Source organism: Varanus komodoensis, unplaced genomic scaffold, assembly GCF_004798865.1.
Source record: "Varanus komodoensis strain SLA01 unplaced genomic scaffold, ASM479886v1 scaffold9, whole genome shotgun sequence".
Taxonomy (NCBI): Eukaryota; Metazoa; Chordata; class Lepidosauria; order Squamata; family Varanidae; genus Varanus; species Varanus komodoensis.
This window is the reverse complement of record NW_025336598.1, coordinates 32,876,971-32,904,488: the sequence shown is the minus strand read 5'-3', so window position 1 is coordinate 32,904,488 and position 27,518 is coordinate 32,876,971. Positions and strand designations below refer to the sequence as shown.

At 41.6% G+C, this 27,518-nt stretch overlaps 1 protein-coding gene across 3 annotated transcripts in view; it reads left to right on the top strand.

The window, feature by feature from the left end:
• Window positions 1-27,518, top strand: part of SLC4A10 (solute carrier family 4 member 10) — a 118,205-nt gene that overhangs the window by 34,644 nt on the left and 56,043 nt on the right. For all 3 annotated transcript variants that reach the window (XM_044417896.1, XM_044417897.1, XM_044417895.1), the window contains 3 exons: window positions 12,557-12,695; window positions 17,601-17,761; window positions 26,006-26,194. In XM_044417896.1, the coding sequence (XP_044273831.1) occupies window positions 17,731-17,761; window positions 26,006-26,194 (220 nt within the window). In that variant the 5' untranslated portion in view covers window positions 12,557-12,695; window positions 17,601-17,730. The remainder of the gene's footprint in view (window positions 1-12,556; window positions 12,696-17,600; window positions 17,762-26,005; window positions 26,195-27,518) is intronic.

Sequence of the window (27,518 nt, the reverse complement as noted above, 5' to 3'; positions counted from 1 at the left end):
TTGAACATGCAATATTCATTCATTTCCTTTATGGACATTATTTCCTTGACATCTGTGAATCATTTGTGATTTATCCTTTTAGCTACGTCAGTAGACGCGAATGAAAGGGCTAAGCTTGAAACAGCCTGCAGTTGTCTTTCTTGCACAAATTATATCTCTAGCAGAGTAGGGAAAAAGCAGTGGGGATCTCCTTTCTTTCCTTTCATCTTGGAATAGGAAGTTACCATCTTGGAAATGCGTGTGCAAGGCAAAGGCTGCAAAGGTTGCAACAGCTTGGCTTCTTGGCCTGCAGAACTTGCTTTCAGAGACATAAGAATATAGGTTATGTTTGCACTTACACAGATTATATGGCGGCCCTAGATTTTCTGGTGCATTCGTAGAGGGTAGCAGAACTGTGTTCAGTGACATGGCTACTTTGGCACAATCTAGCAGATTGTGCTCTTTAGTTAGCACTCCAACTTTACTTAATCCTCTTTCATGCCACTTAATGTTAAGCTTTCCTTTCATAACCAAACTTACGTCACTTGGGAACTTGGTACTAAGTATTGTTTTTAATGTTTTAATTACAGCTCTCCACTGTAGTTGAGGTTAAATGTGGTATAGATAGGTCCGTGTGTGTGCACTCGGATGCTGCTTTTATGCGCAGAATATCTGCAGTTACAGAGGACATACGGGCATAGTTTCTGACACAGCAAGGCTGCCGCTCATTGGCACCGGGCCTGCTCTGCATGCAAAAGGTCCCAGGTTTACACTCTCGCATCTGCAGTTGAATCTAGGAGAATAATCTGCCCGGCACTCTGGAGAACCACTGCCCATCATGCAGAAAGTATAAAGCTGGGTCCGAAGTATAAAGTATAAAGCAAAGGTTTGAATCAATGGGAGCAGTTTCCTACATTGCCATCTGTTTTGATATCTGCATTATTCATCAGTGTTGAAGATGAGTTATCAGTAGTACAGATGATTAATTAATATTCTAAATACTGCAGTACTTTATGGATTGCAGAAGGCACAGTGCATAGTACAGGCCAACATATATTATGACTCTTTCTTATTAACTGATGAAAGATATGGCATATTTATAGCTGTGCACATTAGTTTAATTTAGATGTCATATTCCAATCCTTCAAAACATGGTTTTGATGTTGTAAGCCGCCCCGAGGCCTCGGCAAGGGGCGGCATAGAAATGTTTTAATAATAAATAAAAATAAAAATGGTTAGGAGGATTTGAAATGTCACCTGCACATTCCCTCTTTTCACTAACACCATCGCTTCACTTTTTCTCCTGGACTGATTCTTTGGTATTGTGCTTTGCCATGATGTCTGTACCAAGAAAATGGACAGCACTGAACAGAATGATCTCCAAAGTATGATTTACACTTGAAACAGTAATTTCAAGCCACACTTTGGAATCAATTACTTTTAGAAGCCTTAAGCATACTTTGCATTAAGCATCTTGATATGGATGTTGTGGCTATTGCAAACCTGGAAAAGGTGGAAACAATCCACATGTAGGAATGGAGGAAGGCATGCACAAGCCTCTGCATGTCCTACCTCAACCAACAGGCTCCTGGCTGAGAATGTGGAGAGCTGTTGCATCTTTTCCACCTAAAATACATAGAGTTATATCCTCAATGAATCAGCATTTGGCATCTCAATTGAGCCATGAGGGTTGCTTCTCCCAGTCCCTGTTGCTTAACCCAAACAGTTCAGTTCTTCAGTCAAAGCCACAAGTGTAGGTTCTGAAAAAATAAACATTCCAGTAAAGGCCATGGGTAGGATGCCATTGTTAAAACAATTTCATTTGTACATATTCTGTGGTTCTTTCTCTGCCAGTTTTCCTGCTTAAATTTATTTTTGATCTCTTAAGACAAGGGGAGTGGGTTTTGCATTAGTTTTTTCATGCTCCTGAGGCTCTTCTGTTTATTTTAGGCTTAGTTGCTGTGTGCAGGGCCTTGTCTTCTTAAATTATTGTACAATGACTTGTTATTTAGAGCTCCAGAAATGATGGATATTATTATTGGATATTGTTGTTAGTAGATTGCCTAAGAATGTGTTTCTTTATACAAGCCAGTTTAATTCATGATGTCTCATCTACTGGGGCAAACATTGACTCTTTTCAATATTTAATCAATAAGCTGTCTCTTGCTCATATTTTCTCCCCTCCATAGAAATGTATACCCAGTTGATCTTCAGTGTCTAAATATGTATCCTGTTTGGACTTTTAGCAATAAGGATCTACCATTGTCTTGCACACATTACATGTAAACTATGGATTTGGTTCACACTAAAGCCTTGGGAAAAGTTTCTTCAGTTGGATGGCAACAAAAGAAGAGTGAGGGGTCCCGGAAAGGTAGGAGCAGAGCAGCACCATGGGCATTACTGAGCGATGCTGGGACTGGACGCCAGACAAGCTTGCCCGTATGTCTCTCCAACAGACAGCCAGTCACAGGAGTGCCTTGACTATGGGTCTGGCTTCTGGTAGGCTGATTAGCTCTGACACCCTCTCCCTTCTTAAAGGGGTCTGGCTGGTTTCAGCAGTCTCAGGCCACCATGACACAGAAATGGCTGTGGCATAATGACATTGTCGTGGTTGGAGCTGAATCTGAGAATGGCAACGTGGCCTTCCCAGGAGGCTGATCCCTGGAGCCCTCCTGGTGAACTAGTTCCTAAGGAGATGGACACCTTGAGACACACTTCTGTAGACAGGCCCTTTCTCAGAGGCTTCTTCCTCAGAGGATGACGGGTAGTGGCCTTTAATTTAAGATGATCTAGTATTTTCTATGTGTAAAAGATCATGATCCTCATTAAAAAGAGGAGTTGCTATCTTTGAAATATACTAGATGGAGATCCAAATTTGCCCTGCCTGGAAAGGAAGGAAGTTTTGTAATCACATGTAGAGGAGGAGCAGGGCCATGCTCATTGCCCCCTTCCCTACTCTCTCATTTCCCACCAGCCTGCCCCCACTCTCTGCAAGTGAGCCCGAATGTGTATCCTGGCTGGGGAAACGTGAGAGTTGTAGGCCTGCCTTTGTATCCAAACATGCATATGATTGTGCAACAAATGCCATTATTTTTAGCCATCCAGGCACTGATGATGCTTCCCTAACGTCTTTGCATTTCCCAGAATGATAGATACCTTGAACAAAATGTGGAATGGTTGAAACAGCAAGATTTTAGCTTCGTAGCATAAATGGGTTCTTACTAAAATGTGTGTGTGTGATACAGGAAGGTTCAGAAAGTGGATTAGTAGCTAATAAAATGCATTATCACTTCATCATGTTATCATGAGCCTGTTTGGGATCTTCCATTTGTACACCATTAAGCATCTTCTACAAATGCAACTCTTCACTCCTAGGAGGGCTGTAGACAGAAGAGGCCAGTCTTGAGGAATCCCAGACTACACAGTTGGTCTTTTAGGGGAAGTGCATAAGACTAGCTGTAAACCTCCATCCAGAGTAGTTGGGTTGGGTTGACAATGTCCTGTCTGCATTAAGTTTCAGCTTATGCACCATCTACCCAGCAAAGCCTCCAAACTCTAGTTAAGGAGTCCCACATGTCATAGCTGGAAACAAGAGGTAGAGCTGAGCATTATCCACAAATTGACAGTCCTTCAGCCCAAACCTGCTGATGACTTCTGTCAGCGGTTTCACTGACAGAAGATATTATTATTATACATAGTATTCTGTTCTCATAATCACATTGCAGTGTATTCTTATCCTTTCTAAATCAAATAGATTTACGGCCAAATAAGAAGAGATACCAGCCACGCAGTTAGCATTTTCAGTAAGCAAATGGTGGGTGCAGCGTTTATCTTCCCGCACTTCTGCCTTTTATTTCTATAGGAAAAAGCTTTCAAAGATGGAAACAAAGACTTTTCTTCCAGCCCAGAGATTCAGTGCAGACAGCATGAGCAAGGCCCTCGTTTGGATCAGGCTGCAGCGTAGGGCACAGGGTTCAAGGTCTGTTGCGCTAGGTTCCCAATCCAGATCATGTCCTGCCTGTGTATGTTGTTTCTTTCAAACTGCTTTTCACACAGTTGCTAATGTTGTGAACACCTCTTGTCAAGCTGGACTTCCACTTGTACACTCCCGTGAACATTAAATAAAAACCAATTCTTACCCAATGTGGACACTGTAGGTCATCTTTTAAAATAATTTTCTCCCCTCTATTTATTATCGTTGAGCTTCAAGTGGAATTGCCTACATGCATTATAACAGCCACAATTTTCAGTACCCAGTGGTGTCATTTTGTTAAAGTTATGCAGCTGTGCAGTTTATCAGTGCTGATCCTTTTAAGTCGCTCTCCATATCCTTTAAAACGAGTGAAATATATGTGAGATGAAACTGTGAATGTGGGTCAACTTGACCTGACCAGGCACTGCTTTAGCATGCCTACCTTGATTTTGTGAGGTGGCAGGGTAACTTTAAGCAGTACATGCTCTGAATATCCTTTGTGTAATCTGTCTGTCACCCAGGCAACCAAAAATCAGATCTCCTGAAATTTCTCATTGAAATGCTAATATGTTTGTTACCAAGTAGTTACCAACTGCATGAAGTTATTAATGGTTTGTGCAGCTCCTAACTGGCTTTTGATAAACCGTGCCTCTTTTCAACTTGTAAGATGTTTGCTGTGGCTTATTTCCCCCCTGTGGCCATGTTGTCCTAGCCTAGGTCTCAAACTGCTTGAGCATCTTCTTCCATCTTCTCATATATCTTTGTTGTCAACATAGGATAAGTTGCAACTGCAGAACAACCCAAACTTTCTATGATTCTCTGTGAATCTGAATGGCAGGTGCCCCCTTATTGGACATCCTCCCCTGAGTAGGAGTCACTGTTCAGCAACTGTAATATTCTCATATGGCATGAAGCAATGTGGGAAAGTCTTAGTAAAGGTATCCTGCAGGGGCAAGCCTGGCTTTTAGATTAGTAGTTGATGATCAAAACTGAAGGCTGGTTTGATTGTTTGGAAGGATATCAGTGACATTGTGCACAGGAAGTTTTGAGGACAGCCTTCAACAGCCTGTTTTGCACAGATCTTTCCTCAAAGTGAGAAAAGGTCTTCTGTTTGGAGGGAGCATTATGCTTGGCCGCCGAGTGAAGGTGAGGAGCAGGTGCTAGCAAACATGTTCAGGTGCAGTTGAAGTTAGAGTGATCCCTAAAGCCAGATGAGTATGTTTTATGCAAATGACAGCCATTGTGGCTTTAAAAGATAGCAAAAAGCAGTTGCTCACAACTTAAAAACCAATGATATAAAAAGAAATATCTTTAAAGGGATTTTGGAAAACTGCATGGTATTGTTGATTTATAAATCTGTTCATAATGATGTTTTGGACAGGAATAATTTGTCTACTGTGAAAATAGAATGAAAATTGTTTCTTGGTATATTCCTTTCTCACAAGAAAACAAAGGAACAGGCTATGTGCCAAGCACCTGCTAACATCATAGAATCATGGAAGAGTAGAGTAGGAAGAGGCCAGAAGGCCACTGGGTCCAACCCCCTGCCCTTTAACACCAAGGTAAACCATCCCTCTCAACGGCTGTCCAGCTGCATCTTGAATGCCTCTAGTGTGGGAGAGCCCACAACCTCACTAGGTCATTGGTTCCTTTGTCATACTGCTGTAATGGTCAGGGAGCTTTTCCTGATGTTCAGCTGGAATCTAGTTTCCTGTACCTTGAGGCCATTATTCTGTCCTGTACACTGGGACAATTGAGAAAAGATCCTGTCCTTCCTCTTTGTGACAGCCTTTGAGGTTCTTGTGGAGTGCTATGATATCTCTCATCAGTCTTCTCTTCTTGAGACTAAACATACCCAGTTCTTTCGATCTCTCCTCACAGGGCTTTGTTTCCTGTTCCCAGATCATCCTTCTTGTCTTTGTCTGAACCCTTTCTAGATTCTCTGCTTCTTTCTTAAACCATGGTGCCCAGAACTGGACACAGTACTCCAGATGAGGCCTAACCAGTGCGGATTAAAAGGGGACTGGTATGTTATGATTTAGAAGCATACTTTTGTTAATGCAGTCTATAATAGCATCTGCCCATTTTGCAGCCATATCACGTTGTTGACTCATATTCAGCTTGTGATTTACAACAATTCCAAGATCCTTTTTACTTGCAGAACTGCTGAGTCAAGTATTCCCCATCTTGGAAGGATGCATTTGGTTTCTTTTTCCTAGGTGCAGAACTTGACATTTGACCCTACTGAATTTCATTCTGTTGTTTTCAGCCCAGCACCACAACCTGTCACGATCACCTTGAACTTGTTTCTGTTTTCCAGGGTATCGGCTGTCCCACCCAGTTTTTTGTCATCTGCAGATTTAACCATCATTCCCTGCACTTCCTCATCTAAATCATTAATTAAAATGTTGACGAGCACTAGGCTCAGGACAGAACCCTGTAGCACCCCATCTGTTACTTCTCCCTAGTTTCAGAATGCGCCCTTGCTGAGGACTCGTTGGGTCTGATTCTGTAGCCAACTGTAGATAGTTGACTACCTGATAATTGTTCCTTCTACCCCACTTTTAGCTGATTTGCTAATCAGGATATCACAGAGCACTTTGTCAGAAACTTTGCTGAAGTCAAGATAGATCATGTCTGCAGCATTCCCATTTGGGAGGTTACCCAATCAAAAAATGAAATCAGATTCCTCTGGCAGATTTTGTTTTTGAGAAATCCATGTTGGCTTCCAATAATCAAGAGTAACTTAGGTTGCTATTCTGTGTGTATTTAGAAAGAAAAAGGTCTACATCTCCCAGCATATCCCAGCCAGTAATCTTAAAGAAACTTCAGTGAACTAAATGGAGCTTATTTTTTAGTAGACATGTATAGCATTGCATGGTAATACCTTAAACTACCTCGTATAGAGTCAATTTTACTCCTTGGCATCTTATGTGCATTTTTTCCAGTTATCCTACTCATTCTGATCAGGGTTCAACTGATTTCAAAAGCTATGAGCAAGAAGTTAATTTTGGACTAAAAATAGGAGGGGATGTGAAGCGCTATATAGCAATTTCCATCTTGTCATGGAACTGCTTTGAACATGGAGTTGTAAAAGATGGGTATGTGAGCTTTATGGTTCCCCATCCCCACCCATGTTGTCAGGGTCTTTTTGATCCCACCCATTGATGGAAAGTTAAATACTCTGCTCTGCTTCACACTAGCAGTAAATGCATATTTCAGTTTTATGTGAGAAATTTAGGCATCCCCAAATGTCACGAGAGTTGAAAGAAATTATTAATTGTTTAGGCAGTTCTGGAGTCTTGGCAGCTGATGATTATCATTTTGGAGACAATTACCATTTTAAGAGAGAGTTGCTGGTGGGTAGAGGGTTGAAAAAGCACAGTCCTGTTTGGGCTGAGATTTCTCTTGCTCTGCTTGGTCCTCTTTGTCATATAAATGTCTGGGAAAGACATTATGTATCTGGGAGAGAGGAGAGAAAAACAGGCAAGTAGCAAGCCTGATGACATTCAACTAAGGAAGAAATCATCAGAAAACATAATTCCAATTCTTTTTATTACATAGTGACATGGAATTCATATTTTAATTTAAATTTTAATTTAAAATGTTCTGTAATTTTTCAAAACAAAAATGGACATTCAGTGTAAAATTACATAGCTCCTGCATATATTTGCTTGATGGCTTATGATATTTCTTGGAACACAGGCATCCTCAGTGTTTATCAAGCCAATTAGCAAGCATTTTCTATGCAGTTTCTCTATATAAACCTTTATGCCGGTTAAATTGAATGTCCCAGACACTTGCAAATTGACAATAATAATGATTTAGTATGACCTTGCTGAGGATCCTTCTCTCTTGAATGTTCTGCTTGGGTTTCTTTGCCCCACTCCCCGTCTTTTTTGTTCATAAAAATAGCACATATATACAGGCGTTGCCTTTGATGAATAAGTGGTTGACAGTTCCAGCTGGACAAGTTAAGGCACCTAATAATATGGAAATGCATGTATCAGTGAACACTGAATTTTACAACATGCTAAACTTAATCCCCAAGGCCAATGTAACACATGCTTCTAGAAAGTCCATAAAAATTGAGCTTTTTAATATTATTTTAAAAATTCAGTGCATAATATTTTAGACCCATGGTAGTGATAATGCTGATAATTATTAAATGCCTCCAGTAGTGGAGGTGGAATGTTTTTCAGTATGAGTTGCTAGGGGAAGTGATGTCTGCATTCAAAATGGTGCAATTCTTGCTATGAGCTCTTGGTAGTGCACAAATGAGAGCCTCTTACAATGGCAACGAGGGCAGTGGAAAAGGTGTGATTCATTTGTCAAGAACATGAGAGGAGCCGTGCTGTATCAGAGCAAACTCCGTTTAGTCCACCATTTTCATCCACACAGTGATCAACCTGCTGTCTGAGAAGGCCCACAAATACGACTTGAGTCCAATAGCCCCATTTCACTCTTGTTTTCCAGCAACTTAGACTTACTGCCTCTGAAACTGGAAATCACTCGTATATAGCTTGTGAAAGAAGTAGGTATTGACAGCTGTATCGTCTCCGAATGTATCCATTTTCGTTTGAAGCCATCCAAAGTGGTGGCCATCATGATGGGCAAGTTTGCATAACATGAGAAGCCATGGTGAAATCCTACCATTGTTGGCTGTCTGTCATCTGGACCTGGTTCCTGAGTTCCTGCAGAGTAGGATTAGTTTTCTGAAACCACAGAGAGAACCAGAAATCTGTTGTAAGGTTTCTACATTTCACTACAGCTTCTTTAGTCATCCAGACGCAGGGCTGGTCATCATTTTTGGAATGGAAACATCATAGAGTGCCCGGCAAGAGCAACTGTGGAAGAGGCTGCTTCTAGCCTTTGACTGCATTGTCTTTATTTCCCTAGCAGGTGTGTCATACTCACTTCATTCACATTGGCTGAATAATGAGTCTTTCTCCTTGTTTACTTTTGGAAACAGAACACAATCTGAACATACACAGGGGGAGATGGGGGGAATCATCATGACACTGCTTATTTCCATTTCTTAAACATCTCTGTAGGCTCTGGAGCTGGAGAATGCTGCAGACACAAATGTACACTCGGCGGGGGTTAGGCCAGGGGGAGTGCTTCAGGACTACAGTGGATCTTAGTGGGAGGTTGCTGCAGTCCATAGGTGAGAGTAGGGAAGGGACAGGATTTTGCCTAAGGAAGCTGCCGGGATGCATAGTGAGGCTGGAATGACAGTGGTGAACATGGAGACCATGCTGCTGGGGTGACCACACGGTCCAGTCATTGGTAACTTGGGGCAAAATCTGCACATTGTGGAAACAGCACAGGGTTGTTTGTCAGGTCATGTGAGCCCAGTCAATCTCTTGTGGAAGTGAATTTTATAGTTTGGCTATGTACTGTGTAAAGAACAATTCTTTTTGTGTGAGTTGAACCTCTCTCCAGTGAGCTTCATTTGGTAATGTCAGGTTCTGCTATTTTTAGAGGATAAAAATGTCTCTCTGTCTACTTTATGTACACAATGAATAATTTTGTACAACTCCCATCATGTTTCCTCTTGCTCGCCCTTTCTCGGACCTAAACAGTCCCAGATTCATCACCAGGGAGTTGCTCCAGGCTGTCGGTGGTTTTAGTTGTGCCTTTGTGCACTCTTTCTAACTCTACTATGTTCTTTGGTACAATTATGAGAACTGCATGCAGGTGCTTCCATTGCATCCTCAGGTAGCCACCCAGAGTGGAATGGGGTTTGTTAACATCTGTGAATGGAGGTTCGCATTCATCAGAAGCTCAGGGTGATCTTTTTGCTAATCACCCTGAATTTAATTGCCCCTTTTTCTGCAGTGACCTTGACAGTGTTACTGTGGCGGACCCAAATGAGATGCCAGTTCTGCGTCTAGCCCAATTGCGAGGAGTCACTTTCATTTGGTGCAGCCTAAAGACGTGAGCAGAACGCTTCCAGTCATGCACCTGACAACAGGCTAGCTCGTTTCCTGCTGACTGAATGTATGCAGGCCATGGCACATGCTCCTTCTAAGGCGACGGTTCTTGAGAGGATTGTGGCAGGGCAAATGCAGGCGCTTTTGGATGACGCAAATCAACTGGGCACGAAATACCAGTCTGAATTAAATGAGGCCATGCAAATCTTAGACCAATGTTCAGGTGAAGTGGTAGACTGGGTGAGGGCCTATAAAAATGAGGCTGAATCTTGCAAAGAGAAGGCTTTGTCAGTGAGGTAGAAATGCTTCCTGCTCTGGAGGGATCTACATTTTCTCTGTCCGGCTGCTGTGAGAACAGAATACTGCACTCATTGATTTGATCCATCAAGGCTCTTCTTACACCCTCATGAGCTTATTTCTAAGGATAGAATCCAATGGGGTGCTTGTGCTGATTCTCTTGTGCCCTGCCAATTCTGTTGCACACCACTTGTGCAACATCGATTTAGGACTTCTGAAGCAACTGAAAAATAATTGGAAACCCTCATTTCTGGAAAGAAGCAGATCAGCAGAACACACTGAAGGAGCTCCACTGATCTGAGAATCAAACTTTTGCTCTCATTTCAAAGATTCCTTTAACATAGGATCAAAGGACCTGCCCTTGCATCAGTGGCAGGTCCTGTTTAATCAGTGGATTCAGCAGAAGAAAACTGGTGGGTGGAAGGCAGTTGGTGGGGCGTAAGAACCCATTTAGAATCTGTTCTTTATCTCCAAGTAGCCATTTGCTTCCCTAAATATATGTATTAAATGCACGAAACTATATGGGTTGAGTGAGAGTGGCCTCTTGTAGTTTGTGCACCAAGAATCCAATGCTAACGCATCATGTTAGTTAGACTGCAGCACAAGCATGGCTGAATGTTCCCGCCTACTAATCGGTCTCCCCCTTGAATGCCAGTATGGTGCTTGTGTGCACTCAAGAAAGCTTTCTGGTTATTCTCTCAGCTGTGGAGCACAGTGGCAGAAAGAGCAGCCGTCTTCCTGCATTCATTTCCCAAGAATGCAGATTCTATTAAAAAATGTAATGAGGAAAGAGATTTGCCTTCTTGCTGCAACTGACTTGGAGGAATAAAGCTAATAATAATCCCTTGCATTATCCAAATAACAGAAAGCAGGAAGCACTATGATGCGTGCTTGTTCTTTTATGTTATTTAATACAACCAGCGCCAGCATTATAAGTCGTTATGCAGATATCATCTTTTAGGCAGCAGATTCATAGAGTTGGAAAGGAACTCGGGGGGCACCTAGTTCAACCTGTCATCAACACAGAGGAGATTTGCTACTGAGAGATGACCATCTAGCCCTTGTTGAAAAACCTCTACTGAAGGAAATATATTCACAATATATATTCAGCTACAGTATACAAGGAAAATAATTTAGTTATCCCATTCATTTTTCTTGTTAACTGCATTTCTTTAGTTACTGTTTTGGAACCTGTTCATTCATTTTTCTAACTAGTGTTTTCTATTCTATTGGCATTACATTGTCAAGTATATCCCTACAGATTTGCCAGATTTCAGGCAGACTGGAAAGAGGGCCCCTGTTGTTGAGAAATGCACATTCTGTAAGCGTACACTTCTTTCACAGGAAACCCAGCTGATCTAGGTTGGCTGCAACTTCTGTGTCATCCACTGCACAGAAATACTTTTGCAGCTTTCCCAACCTATGACTCTCTGTCCAGAAGGTCATTTTGGCCAAGTTTCAAAGAGAATAGGACAAAGCATCCTCATGTATGCAGCATGAAAAGGCAATACGGTAGCCTTGCTGCTCTCCCCTTCTCTCTCCCCCCACTGCCCCCTCTCTGCCTGTACAGGCTGTTCTAGCCGGGCTGCAGTTGCAACTAGTGAATGTGTTCGTTTGAATGCCTTTTCAATGGTAAAATGAAATCAAATGAAATCAATGCAGGTTGTTAGTTCCTTTAAAAAAATAACTATTGCACATGAACAGTCAATCCTTTCTTCAGCATCATGGCCAGCTCTTCATTTTCCTGATGCCACCAATATGCAATTGCACCTTCCAGGGTAATGAAAGGAAGGCATCCTGTCCCAAGGAGTTTGCAAACTAAAATCAGCACGGGGAGGTAACAGAGGAAAGGCATGTGAGGGTAAACAGGGGAAGACTGTGTGTGTGTGTGTGTGTGTGTGTGTAGAGAGAGGGAGGCTTAGTTATAAGGAGGGATAAGGATAGACCTAAGCAGTAACTATATCCGGAGGACACATTACTATGTTGAAGGAGTGGTATGTGTGTGATCAATTTAAGATGAGTTTATCTTAATTTTTAGAGAAGAAAGCTTAATCTGTGACAATATACTGCCTGGAGCTTTTGAGAATATGCATTAAAGCATGACTGAATTGACAAGGTGTGATTGTTTTACTGCGTGCTATATACCTTCTTATAAAAGTTAATTATATGGATAACAGACAGCTGTGTAATGTTGTCACATTCTTACTACATCTGCTTATTCAAAACAAAAGAATCCAGCTGCAGCCACCAACACTGACATTTAAATGCTTCAGAGGTGTTTTGTAAGTTATACCCTCATCAAATCCCTGTACTGGCCACTTCACCTCTTTGGTAAAATGTCTTGGTTTCCCTTCTTTGTCCTGCCACACAGACACCCCTTCGCAGAGAGTGCAGTTCATTCTTGGAACAGAAGATGACGATGAGGAGCACATCCCACACGACCTGTTCACAGAACTGGATGAGCTTTGCTGGCGTGAAGGCGAGGATGCCGAGTGGAGGGAGACTGCCAGGTGAGTATTTTGCCGTGAGGCATTTTGTTCAGCACTCCAAGAACTGCGTGGAAATGTTTAAAGACACTGGCACCCAAAATGGCCCTTTAGGTTCAGACCAAGCCTCTTATTGAAATCCATTTCTGCAACACATGTCTTTGCTCAAAACCAGATGCTCCAACTGGATTGAACATTTTGTAGGTCATTATGTCAATGTAGGGAAAGTAATAATGGAATTGGCAACTAGTAGCTGTATTAATACAAAAGATCCTTAGGCTCACTCTCTCTCTTCTGAAAATGTTGAAATTATTTCAAGACCACCCACAGAAAATGAGAAAGAGGCAATATGATTGTAAACTGGATTTAAACTGATGCTCCATAGAATAGCAAGGATAGAAATGTACCTATGTTGCCTGTGATTCTTTTTATTGAACCTGCTTGTTCCCGATTAGATAACATAATGTAGTGAATGATTGCTATTTAGTATAATAAGATAGAAGAATATTACATAACACATTATGCAGCACTAATCCTGAAATAATAAGCTTTTAGGGTAAATCCTAAATCCAGCAGAGTTCCAGTAAAGCGGGCATTGATCTGCTAACCCTCGGGAAAGCAAAGGATGGTATTCTTTACTCTCAACTAATAAATATATTCTCAGTGTGCTGTTCTGCTTGATATTCTTAGGCAAAACATTATTTCACAGCCTAACATACCCCATATGGTTCTTGTGTTTTCAAATCTTTGCTTATGAGTTCTTTTGGAGAAAGTCTGCCATAACAATAAACAATTGCATGTTTTGTATGAAACAATAAAACTTGTAATTTAATGTAAACTAATCAGAGAACTTTAGTTGTTGGTCAGTACAGAAATGTGGTGAAAAAATAAATCACGTAGTTGGTTCAGCTTTATTTTTATCAGAGCTCATGTGAGGTTTGCTCATCACAAGTTTTTATTTCGTATTCCAAAGTGAGATGAACACTCACAGGAAACTGACCCTTTCTTGTTGCTTGTTTTAGAAGACGAGAGCAAAATCTACACCTGGACCACTGTTCCCAGTCATGTTTAACAAATCATCCCTAAGTGGAAATACTATGGTTGTGTGTGTGCGTGCGTGCGTGCGTGTAACAAAAATAGGTCATCATGGTCTGTTGGCTGAGTTCTGGGACCACGTGGAACACTGTGTTGCATGTGGGAAGCCTAGGCTCAGTTCGCTGCTGAGCCACGTGGCTTGCTAGCTAGCCTTGGACACGGAGCTGGCTGTTAGCCTACCCTTCCTCTTAGCTCTTTTGAAAAGCAACAGAACGTGGTGGGCATCAATGGCTGGTGTGGTCTAACTCAGTAGAGTCCCATGTTTTTCTGACCCATGACTTACTCTAATCAACCAGCAATATACTGCCCAGAGAGCTTTAGATGGTATAGAAATAAAATAAAGGATTATGATTAGGCTCATCTTTAATTTTTTGACCTTCCGTCTCGATGTTTCTCATCGCTCTTGGGTACCCAGAGGCAAAGGCGAGAAGGAGTCCAGTATCAGCGCAGCTGTGATTTTGAACGGGTCGCATGTCAAGATTTTCTGTGACCCCTCCATGGCAAAGTGCCACTGGTATAATGATCTTTGCTTAATAAAAATTAAAGGTACTTGAGCCCTCTTGACCTTTGCATCTACAGTCTCTCTGTACTGATGCTTCTTTCTTTTAGTAAATAAATAAATAAGCAAGCAAGCAAAGCATTAGTTAATACTAGCTTTGCTTGCTTGCTTATTATTTATTTGGCTTCAATTTGGCTTCAATTCACTTTTTTGCCTAGTGCACCACCTAAAAGTAATCCCTGATTTCGATAATCCAAAGACCATTATGTTTCTCTGTATTTCTTTGCTCTGCCAACCCTCCCTGTGTATTTGCTGAAGGCAAGAGATAGATCCGAGTTACAGCCAGCTCTTTCAGAAAAAGCGGTCAGTCATTGCTCCTCTGTTCCAGCCTAGGTATAATCTGATACTTGAACACCTGATACTTGAACACTTACCCATGACTAATGAATTCAGTCTGTAGTTTCCTGCTTAAGTCTAAGCTGCGGACTTCATGGGTGCATCTGGTCTACTCTTTTCACTTATTTTTCCTCCTGCTAGTTCCTGCTTTGTGTATATCTAGCCCAGTGGTTCTCAACATGGGCCATTGGCTCCCAGGGGCCATGCCATATTCCAGGGTGGGGGCACAATAAGTTTCTGAGAGGACCACGCAAACTTAACTGTCAGGCATTGGATCAATTTGTCATAATTCTCAAGTCTTTCTTGTGCTCATCAATACTGAAAATTACTACAGTTTACAATAATTATCCTACTGAAAAGGGCTGTCTGTAAGCAATGAAATTTTATATTAATTAGAAACCAACCATACGATACAGTCTAGATTAATAAACAATAAAACACCTTTTTCCCCAGCTAACAGCGGATATGAGGAGGGTCACAGGAGCTCAGAAGGGGGCCATGAGTGAAAAAAAGATTAAGAATACCAATCTAGCCTGATGAAGATTTCTGGTGGTCTTAAAACCTTGCACACTTCTTATGTGGTGTTTTGGTTTGCCCTACAGAAGGCCTTGCCCAGTTGTGAATTTTGGATTCTTTAAAAAAAAAAAAAGAAGGCTGATGTTCCTAGGTCAACTCCTCTTTGGCCAGTAGGTGAACCATTTCTTTGTCCCAACCAGCTGGAGACCGGAGACTGATCATCTAACAACATGTTTAGCAAATCCTGCTTTTGCAGCTTTGCATTGGCTGAAGTTCAGTACCTCTAGGAAGCAAGTCAATGTAGCTAAAGGGAACACAGAAAATATGACTAAGAGTGTAATCCTGGGTATGCTTAGAAAGAAAAAAAAATCTCCAAGCAACTTCCAGCATGCCTCAGCCACTGTTGCTTTGCTGATTTTTGTAACTGAGACCTCTATTAATGGGATCTATTTTTGCTAGATGGGCATTTTTGATATCTAGTCAGGGTGCTTTGGAGAAAGGAAAGAAGATGCAGGGTTGCTGCATCCTGGCCTCTGCATCTTTTCACCCTCTTCCCGCAAGAGCACCTCCTTTACCCCCTGAGGTTGAGGTTGATCTTGGAAAGGCAGCTGTGTGATTCATTCAGCATTAGCTGTGAAGTGGGGTGGATCGAACTGTGGTTTCCCATCTCTCAGGATGGAATTTTACACCTAACCTTGGATCTGGGAATCTGAAGGATCCTGTGCCCCCCTCCACCCCAATGTCTAGGGACTCTTCCTTCATCTAGAATCACTCTTCCTTCATCTAACTTCCAGAACCTATGTCAAGTTTCTAATTTCCTTGTTCAGATTGCCATATTTTACAGCAGGTTGCTTCTCTTGCCTAATTTCCTTCTTTATTCCTTTGTGTATTTCTGTCTAACATTTTAAGCACCTGGGCAGCTGCCTGTGATTTTACAAATTTCCGCTGAACTTCACAGTAACTTCAAGAGCATTATACATAAAATATCATGAACCTGATATTCAGTGATAATTAACTGGAAGGTATCAATCTATTCTGTTTTATAATGGTGTAGTTATCTGTAGGGAGTGGTTGACATGAAATTTATGCCTTTTTGTGAGAAATATACTGTTCACATGTATCATAAGGCTGGAGAGGGGGCAGATCAGAGCTAAAAAACATTGCCATAGTAGAAAAACAAATTGCTCTGTCATAACCAGAAGCACTTGATTTGCCAAAAATCTGTTCTGCTCAGTTCTATAGCATAAATGATTTGGCTCTCCATTATTGATTCTCAAAATATAGGCAGCCAAAGAGCCCGTGAATTTGTATCATTAATTCATATGCCTATCAGTTAATGTGTACTGTTGTGAAGTTCGTAGGAAGAGAAGGCATTTGCTATAACTTTCATTGGCGGGCAAGTACAACAGGTAAGTGAAGAAAACTGATCATTCTGTCCAAGCTTCAAAGAAGGGTTCTGGTCTGATTCATCCCTTAAGTCAGCAGGGAAGGAGCAACTTCTCCATGATCTGCTCCCATCACATCTGACAATATGTATATGAAGAAAGCACAGGAGCCAGAATAATGATAGCACATTGCTTTCCATATGAGTTCTATTCTCCTGCTAGCAACTTGACCCATAAATATAAGTGTGTGAGAAGGAGGTGGGGGAACTCTTGAGCACACAGTAAAATGCAATCAGGTTACAAATGCTGATTTAATAATGCTTGGCAGTTATATAACTCCCCCACCCCCGCTCATGCATGTTATCTTGATAATCCTTGTAACAAATAAATGGGGATAGCTGAGAATCTGCAAGGGATTCAAATTACTTTCTGTTTCTGTGAATCTGACCTGCAGATTCCTTGGCAGACTGGCTTCTCCCAAGGCACGCAGCTTTGGTAAACCAGCAGACTGGTTTTTGTTTATTACTGGTTGGGAGAATTTGCATACTAGCGTAAATGCACATTTGCAAATGAATGAACTTCTTGTACAAAAAATTCAGTTTTCTCAATGAATGAGCAACTGAATTAAAGATACCCGACAGTCCATGAAAGACAAGCAGAACTGACTTATTCCAAATGCCCCTATAAACAATCCATATTCTAGCCACTATGACTATCCCCAGAACTCCCACTGTTCCAGACAGACTTCCAACCTGTGAGCAGAAGGGGCTGTCATTTCAGAGGAAAAATACCCCCCCCCGCCCCCGCCGCCAGCTTAATAACTCTTTCTTCAGGATTGAAGAACCTCCTATGAAGAGAAGTCAGAAATGACCCAGAGAAGGAACAGTGAAATTGCTGCTGGTTTCCAAAAATCTCTGTGTATGCATGTGTGTGTAAAAGGGGTGGGGTACTCTTTGTGTGACTTCACTATTGCACATGCATGACTGGTTTTTCAGTTTTCAGTTGGAAAAAGATGACCAAACTCTTTCATTTGCTTAGGTGGTTGAAGTTTGAAGAAGATGTAGAAGATGGAGGAGAGAGGTGGAGTAAACCATACGTTGCCACTTTGTCACTTCATAGCTTGTTTGAACTGAGAAGTTGTATCCTCAATGGCACAGTGTTGCTAGACATGAGAGCCAATTCTTTAGAAGAAATTGCTGGTGAGTGGGCATGCATGGGTATGAAGCAACAAGTAGAATTGTATATCCCTTCATATGGTTCCCCACCCTCACCCCACTGCAGTACAATGCCTTTTTGTTATTGGTGCTAGGAGCCTTCCATCCAGAGACGATCCAGGCCAAGACCGGAAGGGTGTGTTTTGTAAAGATATGGTCGGAATATTTTGGATGAATGGAAGAGAAGTCACATGGATGATGGTGGTGGTGGTGGTGATGATGGAAACATTAGAAAATGAGGAAAATCTGGGAGAGTTAGACCTCATTTGCATGTAACAACAGACTAGGGTTTAAACAACCCATGGGCTGGCACACACAAACAGGAGAGAGCAAGTGCACTGCCTTCTGCACACCCACAACTTCTACTTTTACCAAACAACCTTCAGTGGTTGAGCATTATGTGTAAACCTGGAGCACTTGCCTACCCCTGAGAGCTTACGCCTGTCATTACTTGCATGCTGGCCCTTAGAACAAGCTGACCACAGCCTCCTGTTTCATGAACCATTATCAAGTCCCAGTGCAGAGACTCTGTCAGTCACTTTAAAGATGGAAGCCATCTGAGAGAAGGCACACCAGCGGAGCCCGCTTTTTGTGTGGTTCCAGTCATCCTTTGACTGCCATAGAAAATGTTTACTTGCATTTCTACAAGGAGCTTAGGGAGTGGGTGGGTTCATATGACAGAACAAACCATTGTGGTTCTTCTTTACTATTGCTGGTCTGTTAGATCATCTGAACACTGTTGAATTATTTCAGTGGTGGTATATTTGGTTTTTAGAAACCGTGGCCAGAAACGGCTCATTGTGACATCCAAACCCAGAGAACATAACTGATAGTGGTTCCAAGGCTAGAAGCAGAGAGCCACTTGGCAATTGTGCCTTTCTGCAGTGCTGATCGGCTGATTTTCCTCCCTTTTGCCTGATCAGCTCCTCGTCCTCTCTGCTGTGCTTCAGAGCATGAGCCCTGATGACTCAACAGGGATCGCTTGACGGCTATGGTGAACTGAACTCGGCTCACGATCATGGCTGCCAAGGATAGGAGCCTCATTCCTCATTCCTGTGGTGTCTTCTAGGATACTGCCTGGAGGACTGAGTGGGAAGGAAATAGCAAGAGGGGGGAGTGTTAGCCTGATCATCTGTCAGATACTTTGAGGTAAAAAAAAACACCTCATGAAATGTAGGGACCATGCAGAATTACTTATCAGGATGTGCTAACTTAGCCAGTGAGGGGAGTATTACACTGTGTATGTGTGTAAGTCCTCATGTTCATAGACCCCACTATGATTAGCAAATAAGTCAGTTTATAAATGTCATTAACAAATAAGGGACTTGCTTTTCAGTAGACATGGATAGCATTGCACTGCTAGGGTACAAAAGCAGAACGTGCATGTTCTCTCGATACTTCTGAGGGACAATTTAAATATCACAGCTCCTAAGTGAAACATGCCCTCTTCCCTGGCATGCTTAACACTGAAAATCTCTTTGCATCCTGTACTGGGCACCTTGTGGATTTTTGAATAGCTTTTTGTCCTCCTTCACATGATGCTGCAACATTATGAGTTGGTTCTGAGTCTTTAAGTGGCATTCTGTGCTTTAGAGTTTCCTTGTTCACACCGGGAAAATCTCACATCTCAAAACCAGACAAACTTCTGAATTATGTTTTATGTTTCTGCTTTTTCAAGTTAAGTTTATTCAGTAGTTACATTTCGAACAAAAAATGCAGAAGAATGATTCAAAAAAAGCAGTCATTCCCAAGTGACCAAGAGCACTTGGAGGTGGAGGAGACTAGATTTGCTCACCATGAGTGGTGGCAGAAGGTACCAGTTTTGGTGCCAATGCAACATACTCCCAGGTAAGCTGAATATAGTATTACAGCCTGAAGGAAGTAGATTTGCAGCTAGAAAAAATTTTCAAACATTTAAATAAAAAAAATTCAGGAAACAAGATATTGTACTAATGACACATTGTTCAAAGGACAGTATATTGGGTTATCTAGTCTTTTCATAATTCTCTGAAATCTGTGCAAGTTTTTAATTTGACCAAGAGACTGGGCATCCCCAGTGGGATTTTGACTTTTTTCCCCTTAGGATAACAGATGCCTCTCCCCTCAATGCCATATCACAAATGGCTTTTGCAAATCTCCTCAATCCTAAAAGAGGGCTTATGCGCAGCTAGGTGAACACAGCTGTTTGATTAGCAAGACTCCCCAGAACTGTTTGCAAGGATGTTTGGAACTCACCCATCATAATATATTCTGTGCACATTCTTCCTTTGATCTTTTTTATCCTATTCTTCCTTTGATCTGTTTGGCTGCAATCCTATAGATGCTCCCACAGGCGTATGTCCAACTGAACTCAGTGGAAACATCCTTCTTAACAGATGTGCATTTTGGTCAAAGTGATTTGATCATTCGGGACCAGGTTGGAGAAGTCTAGTTTAGGAAATAGTCCCATAATTTTTTTAAAAAAATTATGCGGGTGTGGAAAGATATGTGATTATGGCTACTTGCTGGTTTCAAAGAAGCTTCTTGTGTAGGTTTTTTTTTTTTATCATTTGTTGTAAATCTGTTTCATCCTGCTTGGGTTCTGTAACTGCTGGAACACTTGGGAAGCTGATTACTGTTCATACTTCTAGCATGCAATTCCGAGATCTTCCAGCAGCAGGAATGAGTCAGACTGTACCAAGATCCTGGCCTTTCTAGATCACTGCCAGGTATCTGTCACTCAGCATTAGCCAAATGACGATACTGTATTTCCAATAACTTTGCAAACCATTCTCCAGTCTAGAATCCCTGCTGTTGCTTGAAAAGGTATGTAGGCACCAATACAAGGAATGTTTTCTGTAATCTGTTTGTGAACACCAGGCCTTTCAAAATAATACTATGATACGTCGTTGCTTTTCCTTCCCTTCATTTTTGCAACTCAGTGTCCATGATTTCATTTTAAGGTTTTTAGTGGCACTCATATGTGGCTCTGTATGCTATTAACTCTACTTCAAATTTATATTTACTATGGATGTAATGTTGTGATCGATTTTATAGCATAAACTGCCTTGAGAAGGAGAAGTACAATACTTGTTTAATATCTGTAAATTAAACCAGGTATGATAAAAATCAATGATTAAAAATGAATTTTTAGAAATTTAATCATATTTTTTAAATTTAAATTGGATGTTTGATTTAAATTAGATTTTTAATAAAAAGATTTTTGAGGAAAATCTAAAGATAGTTTTCAATTTAAGATACATTATAGTCCAAAGGTTATGCATCATGAAATACGGATTAGTTTTTAATTATGTAGCATGAGGCTCTGTATTCATGTAGTTTTTAATTTTTTTGGTAAATCAATTCCATTAATCCATTCACAATGTCATGCTTTTCCAGAGGTTTCTATAAGATTACTGGGCATTTTTCTATCTAGAAGATGTTATCACAGAGGCTTTGTTTTACAGTTCTCCAGACTGCGAATGTGTGTCTGTAGAGATCACATGCCTCTTCTTCACAGCAAAAATATTATGAAATAAGCATAGAGAGTTCAGAAAAAGACCTCAATCCCATTGTTCCTTTGCAAATCTATATACACAGAATCCACCCCTTACCTCTTAAGTGCTAAGTTTTTTTAAAAAAAATCCAATGAATAGAAGATTGTTGGGAGTGGAATAGATCTGCCCAAGAAGCTAAGTGTAAGATGGAGGGGCAAGTAGTAAAACGGAACACGACCCCTTTTGAGCAGAATACTCAAGTCTTTGGATGTTTTTATGTCTAGCCTGAGGTTTATCATATTATTGTTTCCCTGGAGGAGAAAACCTTTAATGGCAACAGGCCGTAAAAGAGACCCAGTTTGGGTATATTTTAGTGAAGATTCTCTGCTTGTGTGTAAGGGAGGCATGCATGCAGATTATATAGAAAACCATGATTTAATTCTAGTCTTCCTGATGAGTGTTTTGTTGTTGTCGTTGTTAGTCGCAAAGTCGTGTCCAACCCATCGCAACCCCTTGGACAACATTCCTCCAAGCCTTCCTGTCCTCCACCATCCCCCGGAGTCCACCCAAGCTCACACCAACTGCTTCAGTGACTCCATCCAGCCACTTCATCCTCTGCCGTCCCCTTCTTCTTTTGCCATCTATTGTTCCCAGCATTAGGCTCTTCTCCAGGGAGTCCCTTCTTCTCATTAGATGGCCAAAGTATTTGAGTTTCATCTTCAGGTTCTGGCCTTCTAAAGAGCAGTCAGGGTTGATCTCCTCTAGGACTGACCGGTTTGATCACCTTGCGGTCCAAGGGACTCACAGGAGTCTCCTCCAGCACCACAATTCAAAGGCCTCAATTATTTGGGGCTCAGCCTTCCTTATGGTCCAGCTTTCACAGCCATACATTCCAACTGGGAAAACCATAGCCTTGACTATACGTACTATACAGACAGAATTATGCCTCTGTACTGGACTTTAGCCATACATTTTCCATATTTTAATTCCTACCATATTATAAGCCAAAAAAAGGAAAGCATACTTCAAGTATAGAAATATAGAAGAGTTATAAATGACCATAAACAGGGCATGAAGGCAACCGTTCTTGCATGTTCATAAACATCTTGCAAGATGACATAGTAATAATAATAGTCAAATAACATGGGGGAAGTGCATTCAGTGGATGGTCTTTAGTTACTCTCTTCATGGAGTCCTCACATGCAGGGAATTCAAGCTGGTGCTGGTGGAGCTGGTGCTGGTGCTGGTGCACCCTCAGCCTGCCCCAATATGAAGCAGCTTCCTGCCTTTGCACCTCAATGGGTAGGAATTGAGAGTGGGCATCTGGACAAGGGAAGGCGGCATTCACAGACCTCCTTGGCAGCTGGAACCCCCTGCAGTCGAGCTTCCCAGTGAAGCTTACAGTGCAGCCTTCCTCTTTGCAGTGTTGGAGGCAGCCGCTTCACCACTCCTTTAGCTGCGTGGAACCCCTTCATGTAATTAACCTGAGTCACTCTTGACGTGTCATCTGGCTTGCTCTGTAGAGCACTGTGTATTTTAATCTCGATCCCCCTTTGCTTTTAAAAGGAATCTCTATTCCCTTAATCGTGACACGTATTGAAAACTCGACTGTTCATGTTTGTTTCTGGCATCGGTGTGCACTTCTTGCTTTATAACTGGCCTCCTGGGAGATGTGAAATTGCTCGGAGAAAAAGCTGGTGAACTGCCTGAACACTTTGAATACAAGAGTTCGTGACTCATGCTGATTGTGTCAGAAGATCTGTGTGGCACAGCTTCTTGTCTTGCATATATATATAGTCATTTGCAGCCCATTTGTTTTAATTAAAAATGTGCTTTTGTTTTTAAGGCTTACTGTTATTAGACAGGTTCCCCCTCCTCCCTCTAAACTACAAGTTTAGCAGTACAAGATTTAATATTGTCTTTGAGTAGCATCCATCTTCAATCTTTCCCCAAATTGTAGTGTATCAATTAATCTACAGCATGATGGGGCTCTTTCCCCTTTACAAGCAGAAAAATGTGTCTTTATGCAAAAGAGTGGCTGCAGAAATCCAGCTCTCCTCTGAATTTTACATGTTCATGAAGTCAGGCTGCTTGGATATCTTTTGTAGAGACCCTAAGATCCTTTGAATAGTCTGAGAAATCCTGATTTACAAACTCGGAGTTACAAAAAGGTAGAGGAACAGATTTTACTGTGCAACTGTATCATTTAAAATGGACTGAAAATACCCACTGTGGTCATTGGATTGTAGCGCTCACAAGTTTTAAAGCTCCTACACTCTTTTCATACGTGTGGCCTAACTTGGCCTCAAAACTGTCTTGTACTATTCCTATTCATTTATGATCATTACAAGAAAAATCAGAGTGCAGGCATTTGAAGACAAATGATCATCTTGGCCTATATGGTCTGATTTATGAACTACAAAGAAAGCATATTTGAACAGGAGCAAATGAAAGCTGCTGCTTCTGTGTTTCCTGTAGACATCAGATGGAGGCTTGAGAATCACTGAGAATCAAATATGCAATCAGACAGTTACAAAATGGCAGTAGAGGGAGCTATTTCAAGTGGAACATGGGGAGGTTGATTAATTCTTCCCAGGGCTGCTGATTTTTCCTCAAAGACCCATCCTACCCAGCTATTTTCCTCAGTGTCTTTCCTCAGAAAGACACCATGGGAATCACAACAGCTAGATGAGGTGGTGAGTGGAAAGTGTTGAGTCCCCATTTCCAATCCACCACTTCCCTCCTCCAAGCTGCTCTTTTCCAGCTCTCTTTTGCAGCTGTTTTGAGATGCTAGTTCTGAGACCTGTGAATCCCCCGAATGTGTAGTTCCATCTTTGGAACAACAAGAACGTCCTTGTGACTGATCATCAGTGTGCCAAATTTGGACAGCAGATTAGTAACTATGAAGACCACTTCCCTTCACCCAAGTCTGAGCAGTTTTCTGACCATGTTTTTTAAACTGGAGCTGAATTTTGGGGGCAGGTCTTATATGGTGTTTTCATCTTCACTTAATATCTACATGTTACTTTTTAAATAGCAGCGTACATTAAAACCTAGAAATAGATACTCTTTCTAGAAATAGTATCACCATATATCTGGCTTCTGTTTAGATCTTTGAGCACGGAATGGGGTGGATTGTCAAGCACATCAGGCTAGTCATGCTTACGAAGCTCTGCCAAATTCCCGGTTATGGGAGCTCAGTACATACGTCCACCTGGATGTAGTTACAGAGTCCCACAGGTCAGCAGGCAAAGACCTGAGCAGGAGCTGGAGGCTGTGGTGGCATTCATGGGAGGCTTTGTAACTGCGTTGTAACAGTGTTGTAACTGCGAGGAGCTAACAGTTGCTCCATCCTATGCCCAAAGTCAGGCAAAAGCCGAACGCTTAATATTTTGGGAGTATTGTTAAGAATAACTACACTGGGGACCAGCGTGGCAGGAGAGATTGGGGATGGGGAATGACAAGTGTCAGATATTCATATCAGCTACCTGACCTTGTACAGGCACTTTGTCATCTATTCCCACTCTCACCAGGTGTAAGCTTTGGTGTTATACCTGTATAAGTTGAGGGAATTTCATTATTGGTTGTACCTCATCTCAGACTGGGCCACAGAGGGAGCACTGTGTGAACTGGCTAAAAGGAGTCCACCCGGATGATCTGAGGTTCCCAAGAGCAGAAGGGGTCTGCTGAGGGGTGTCACCTTCTCTGCTTTTGTATTTATCTCTGAATGAATCCCCTTTCCTTTCCATGCTATTGTGTTCATTGCTTTTCAGTTCCAAAAGAATCGCTTGCCTCCAGGTAACACAGAGGTGCTGGGACATGAGGGGCACTGTTTACATCCCTACAAGGTTCCTCTCATTACAACCCTACATGGAAGGCTTATGAAAAAGTCAAATCCATGTTTGTTTTTAGTGTCTTGATAGTCATGCAACAAACTAGTATGACTAGTTTTATTAGAAGATAAGAATTGTTAGACAAGCAAGTTAATTGAGTGTCTGCCTATTGATGATACATGGGCCTACATTAACAATTAATGTGAGACAGTCTGATGTTGTGTTAGGACTCATTCAAATATTCCTCAAATATTGCCATTTTCACCAAATACAGTGTGCCACTTGGTTATGCCTATAGCTCTAGAGATACAATCCTACATAAAATAATATTCAGGCTGCTCCTATGGGTGCAGCCTTTCCAGAAAAATCATTAACATGACAGTTAGGTTTAATACTTTCTTGGCTAATTTATTTTCCATTGGGCTATGACATTTCTAGTCCTGGAGTTAGTTGTTATATAACCATTGGTATTTTATAGCCAAGAGCCTTATTCAGCTTTTCCCAGCATGATACACTAAAGATGCATTCAACTATATCTCCAGTAATCTTCCATCTAGTTCTACTGGCTGTGGATTTTGGGGCATGTAGTCCAACACATTCAGAGGGCTCCAGGTTGGGGAAGGTTAGCTGAATTAATCAGTTACATGAGCAAATTTGGAAATGGGCTATGGAAGCTCAAGCTGTATAATAATACTGACTATCCCTGCACTCTAGACCAATGATTTGCCTCTGCTGGTGGCTGCAATATAATGTAACATCACAGGAGTCTCACTTGCCAAATAGAGTGATCAGTGGTTCATCTCTTTAGTTGAAGTTTTGAACTGGGCGCCCATCCAAAGTTGGCTGATTCTTGTGTTTATACTGTTTAGCTTGTCACAATCTCCTTACGCAATGAGTTCTATAATGTTTCATCTTTTCAGACATGATTCTTGATCAGCAAGTAGGCTCCGGACAGCTCAGCGAAGACGTTCGGCACAGAGTGCACGAAGCTTTGCTCAAACAGCACCATCACCAAAACCAGAAGAAGCTGAGTAACAGAATCCCAATAGTCAGGTCCTTTGCTGATATCGGCAAGAAACAGTCCGAGCCTCATTCCATGGACAAAAATGGTAAAATGTCATGTTCTGTTAGTAGTGATTACTGGCGGCTTTGATGAAATGCTGGCAAATATAACCTAGGTGAATCTATTCCGCATATTGAAACCTGAAAGAGATCTGCACACTGCTGCACTTGCATAACACTATCTGGCATCACGTTAAGGAGCATTTCTCCATCTGTTTTCCCTCATCCCACTGTGGTCAGAGGGACAACAGGCTGTGGTCCTTCCACTTTGGGAAGTTAGTGCTATGCGATTTAGAAACTGGACTTTCTTGGCAATGTCAGTGAAATCATAGCATAAGGCAAGGGTAGGCGACCTGGTGCTTTTCTGATGTTTTAGATGACTGTAATCCCTGCTCATTGGCCATTATGGGAGTTGCAGCCCTAAACAGCCGATTGCCTCCCACTGAGATGGGATTCCTGGTAAAACCTGACAGCCCTCTGGGCATCACTACAGGCCATCAGGAGGAAGTGCACAGCCCTCCCTTTTTGCCAAGAATTTAGGGATCTGCTCTAGGTTATTTTTCTTCTCCGTTTTTATTAGCTATTTTTACGGTCACTTTGGGATGCATATTTGATTTTACAGATGGGTTGTGAATAAATATGATGGGGCCTTTATTGATTTAAATTGTAAGCCATTTTGTACTTGAGATGGAGCATACATTTATGAAAAAACGTAAAATAAATATTTTGTGATGTTAAGCTGGAATGGCTTCTGTTATACCATCTTGCAAGCAATTGGCACAGCAAATATTTGGGACTGAGATGGGAAAGGATGAGACTTTCAGATCGGGTCAAGTCTAGCTATAGAGACTTGATAGTAAATAGGGATGTAGTTGTGTCATAATACAAAGCCCTTAGTGAAGCAGAAATCAAGGGACTCCAGGTAAGCTGTTTGAGGATTGCAGCTTACGGGTGTCATCCTATGCATGTTTAGACAGAGCAAGTCTATGACTGCCAGTGGGTCCCTGTTAGCCGTGCTAGCTGGGATGGAGGGAATTATAGGACATTTCTTGGTCAAAATGTGCATAGAATTATTCCCTAAATGTCTTAAGGTGCATACCACAGGTGTTTTAAAGTGGATGCAGTTGTACCTAAAGCTTGTGTAGTTGTACTTTCCGTCAGTGACCATGGTATGTTGAGAAAACTGAAACAGGTGTCGTCCTCTTCTGTGTTCTGTTATCATAGAACAGCCCTTTTAGCAGCATAAAAGATGTGAGTCGAATGTGTTAATTGGCTGACATGAGCCTCCGTTATACAGAGATGCTGAACTTTTGTCTGGACACTACTGCTTCGGACTGTAGGCCCAATGGCTCATGTGTCTGGGTGCATCCT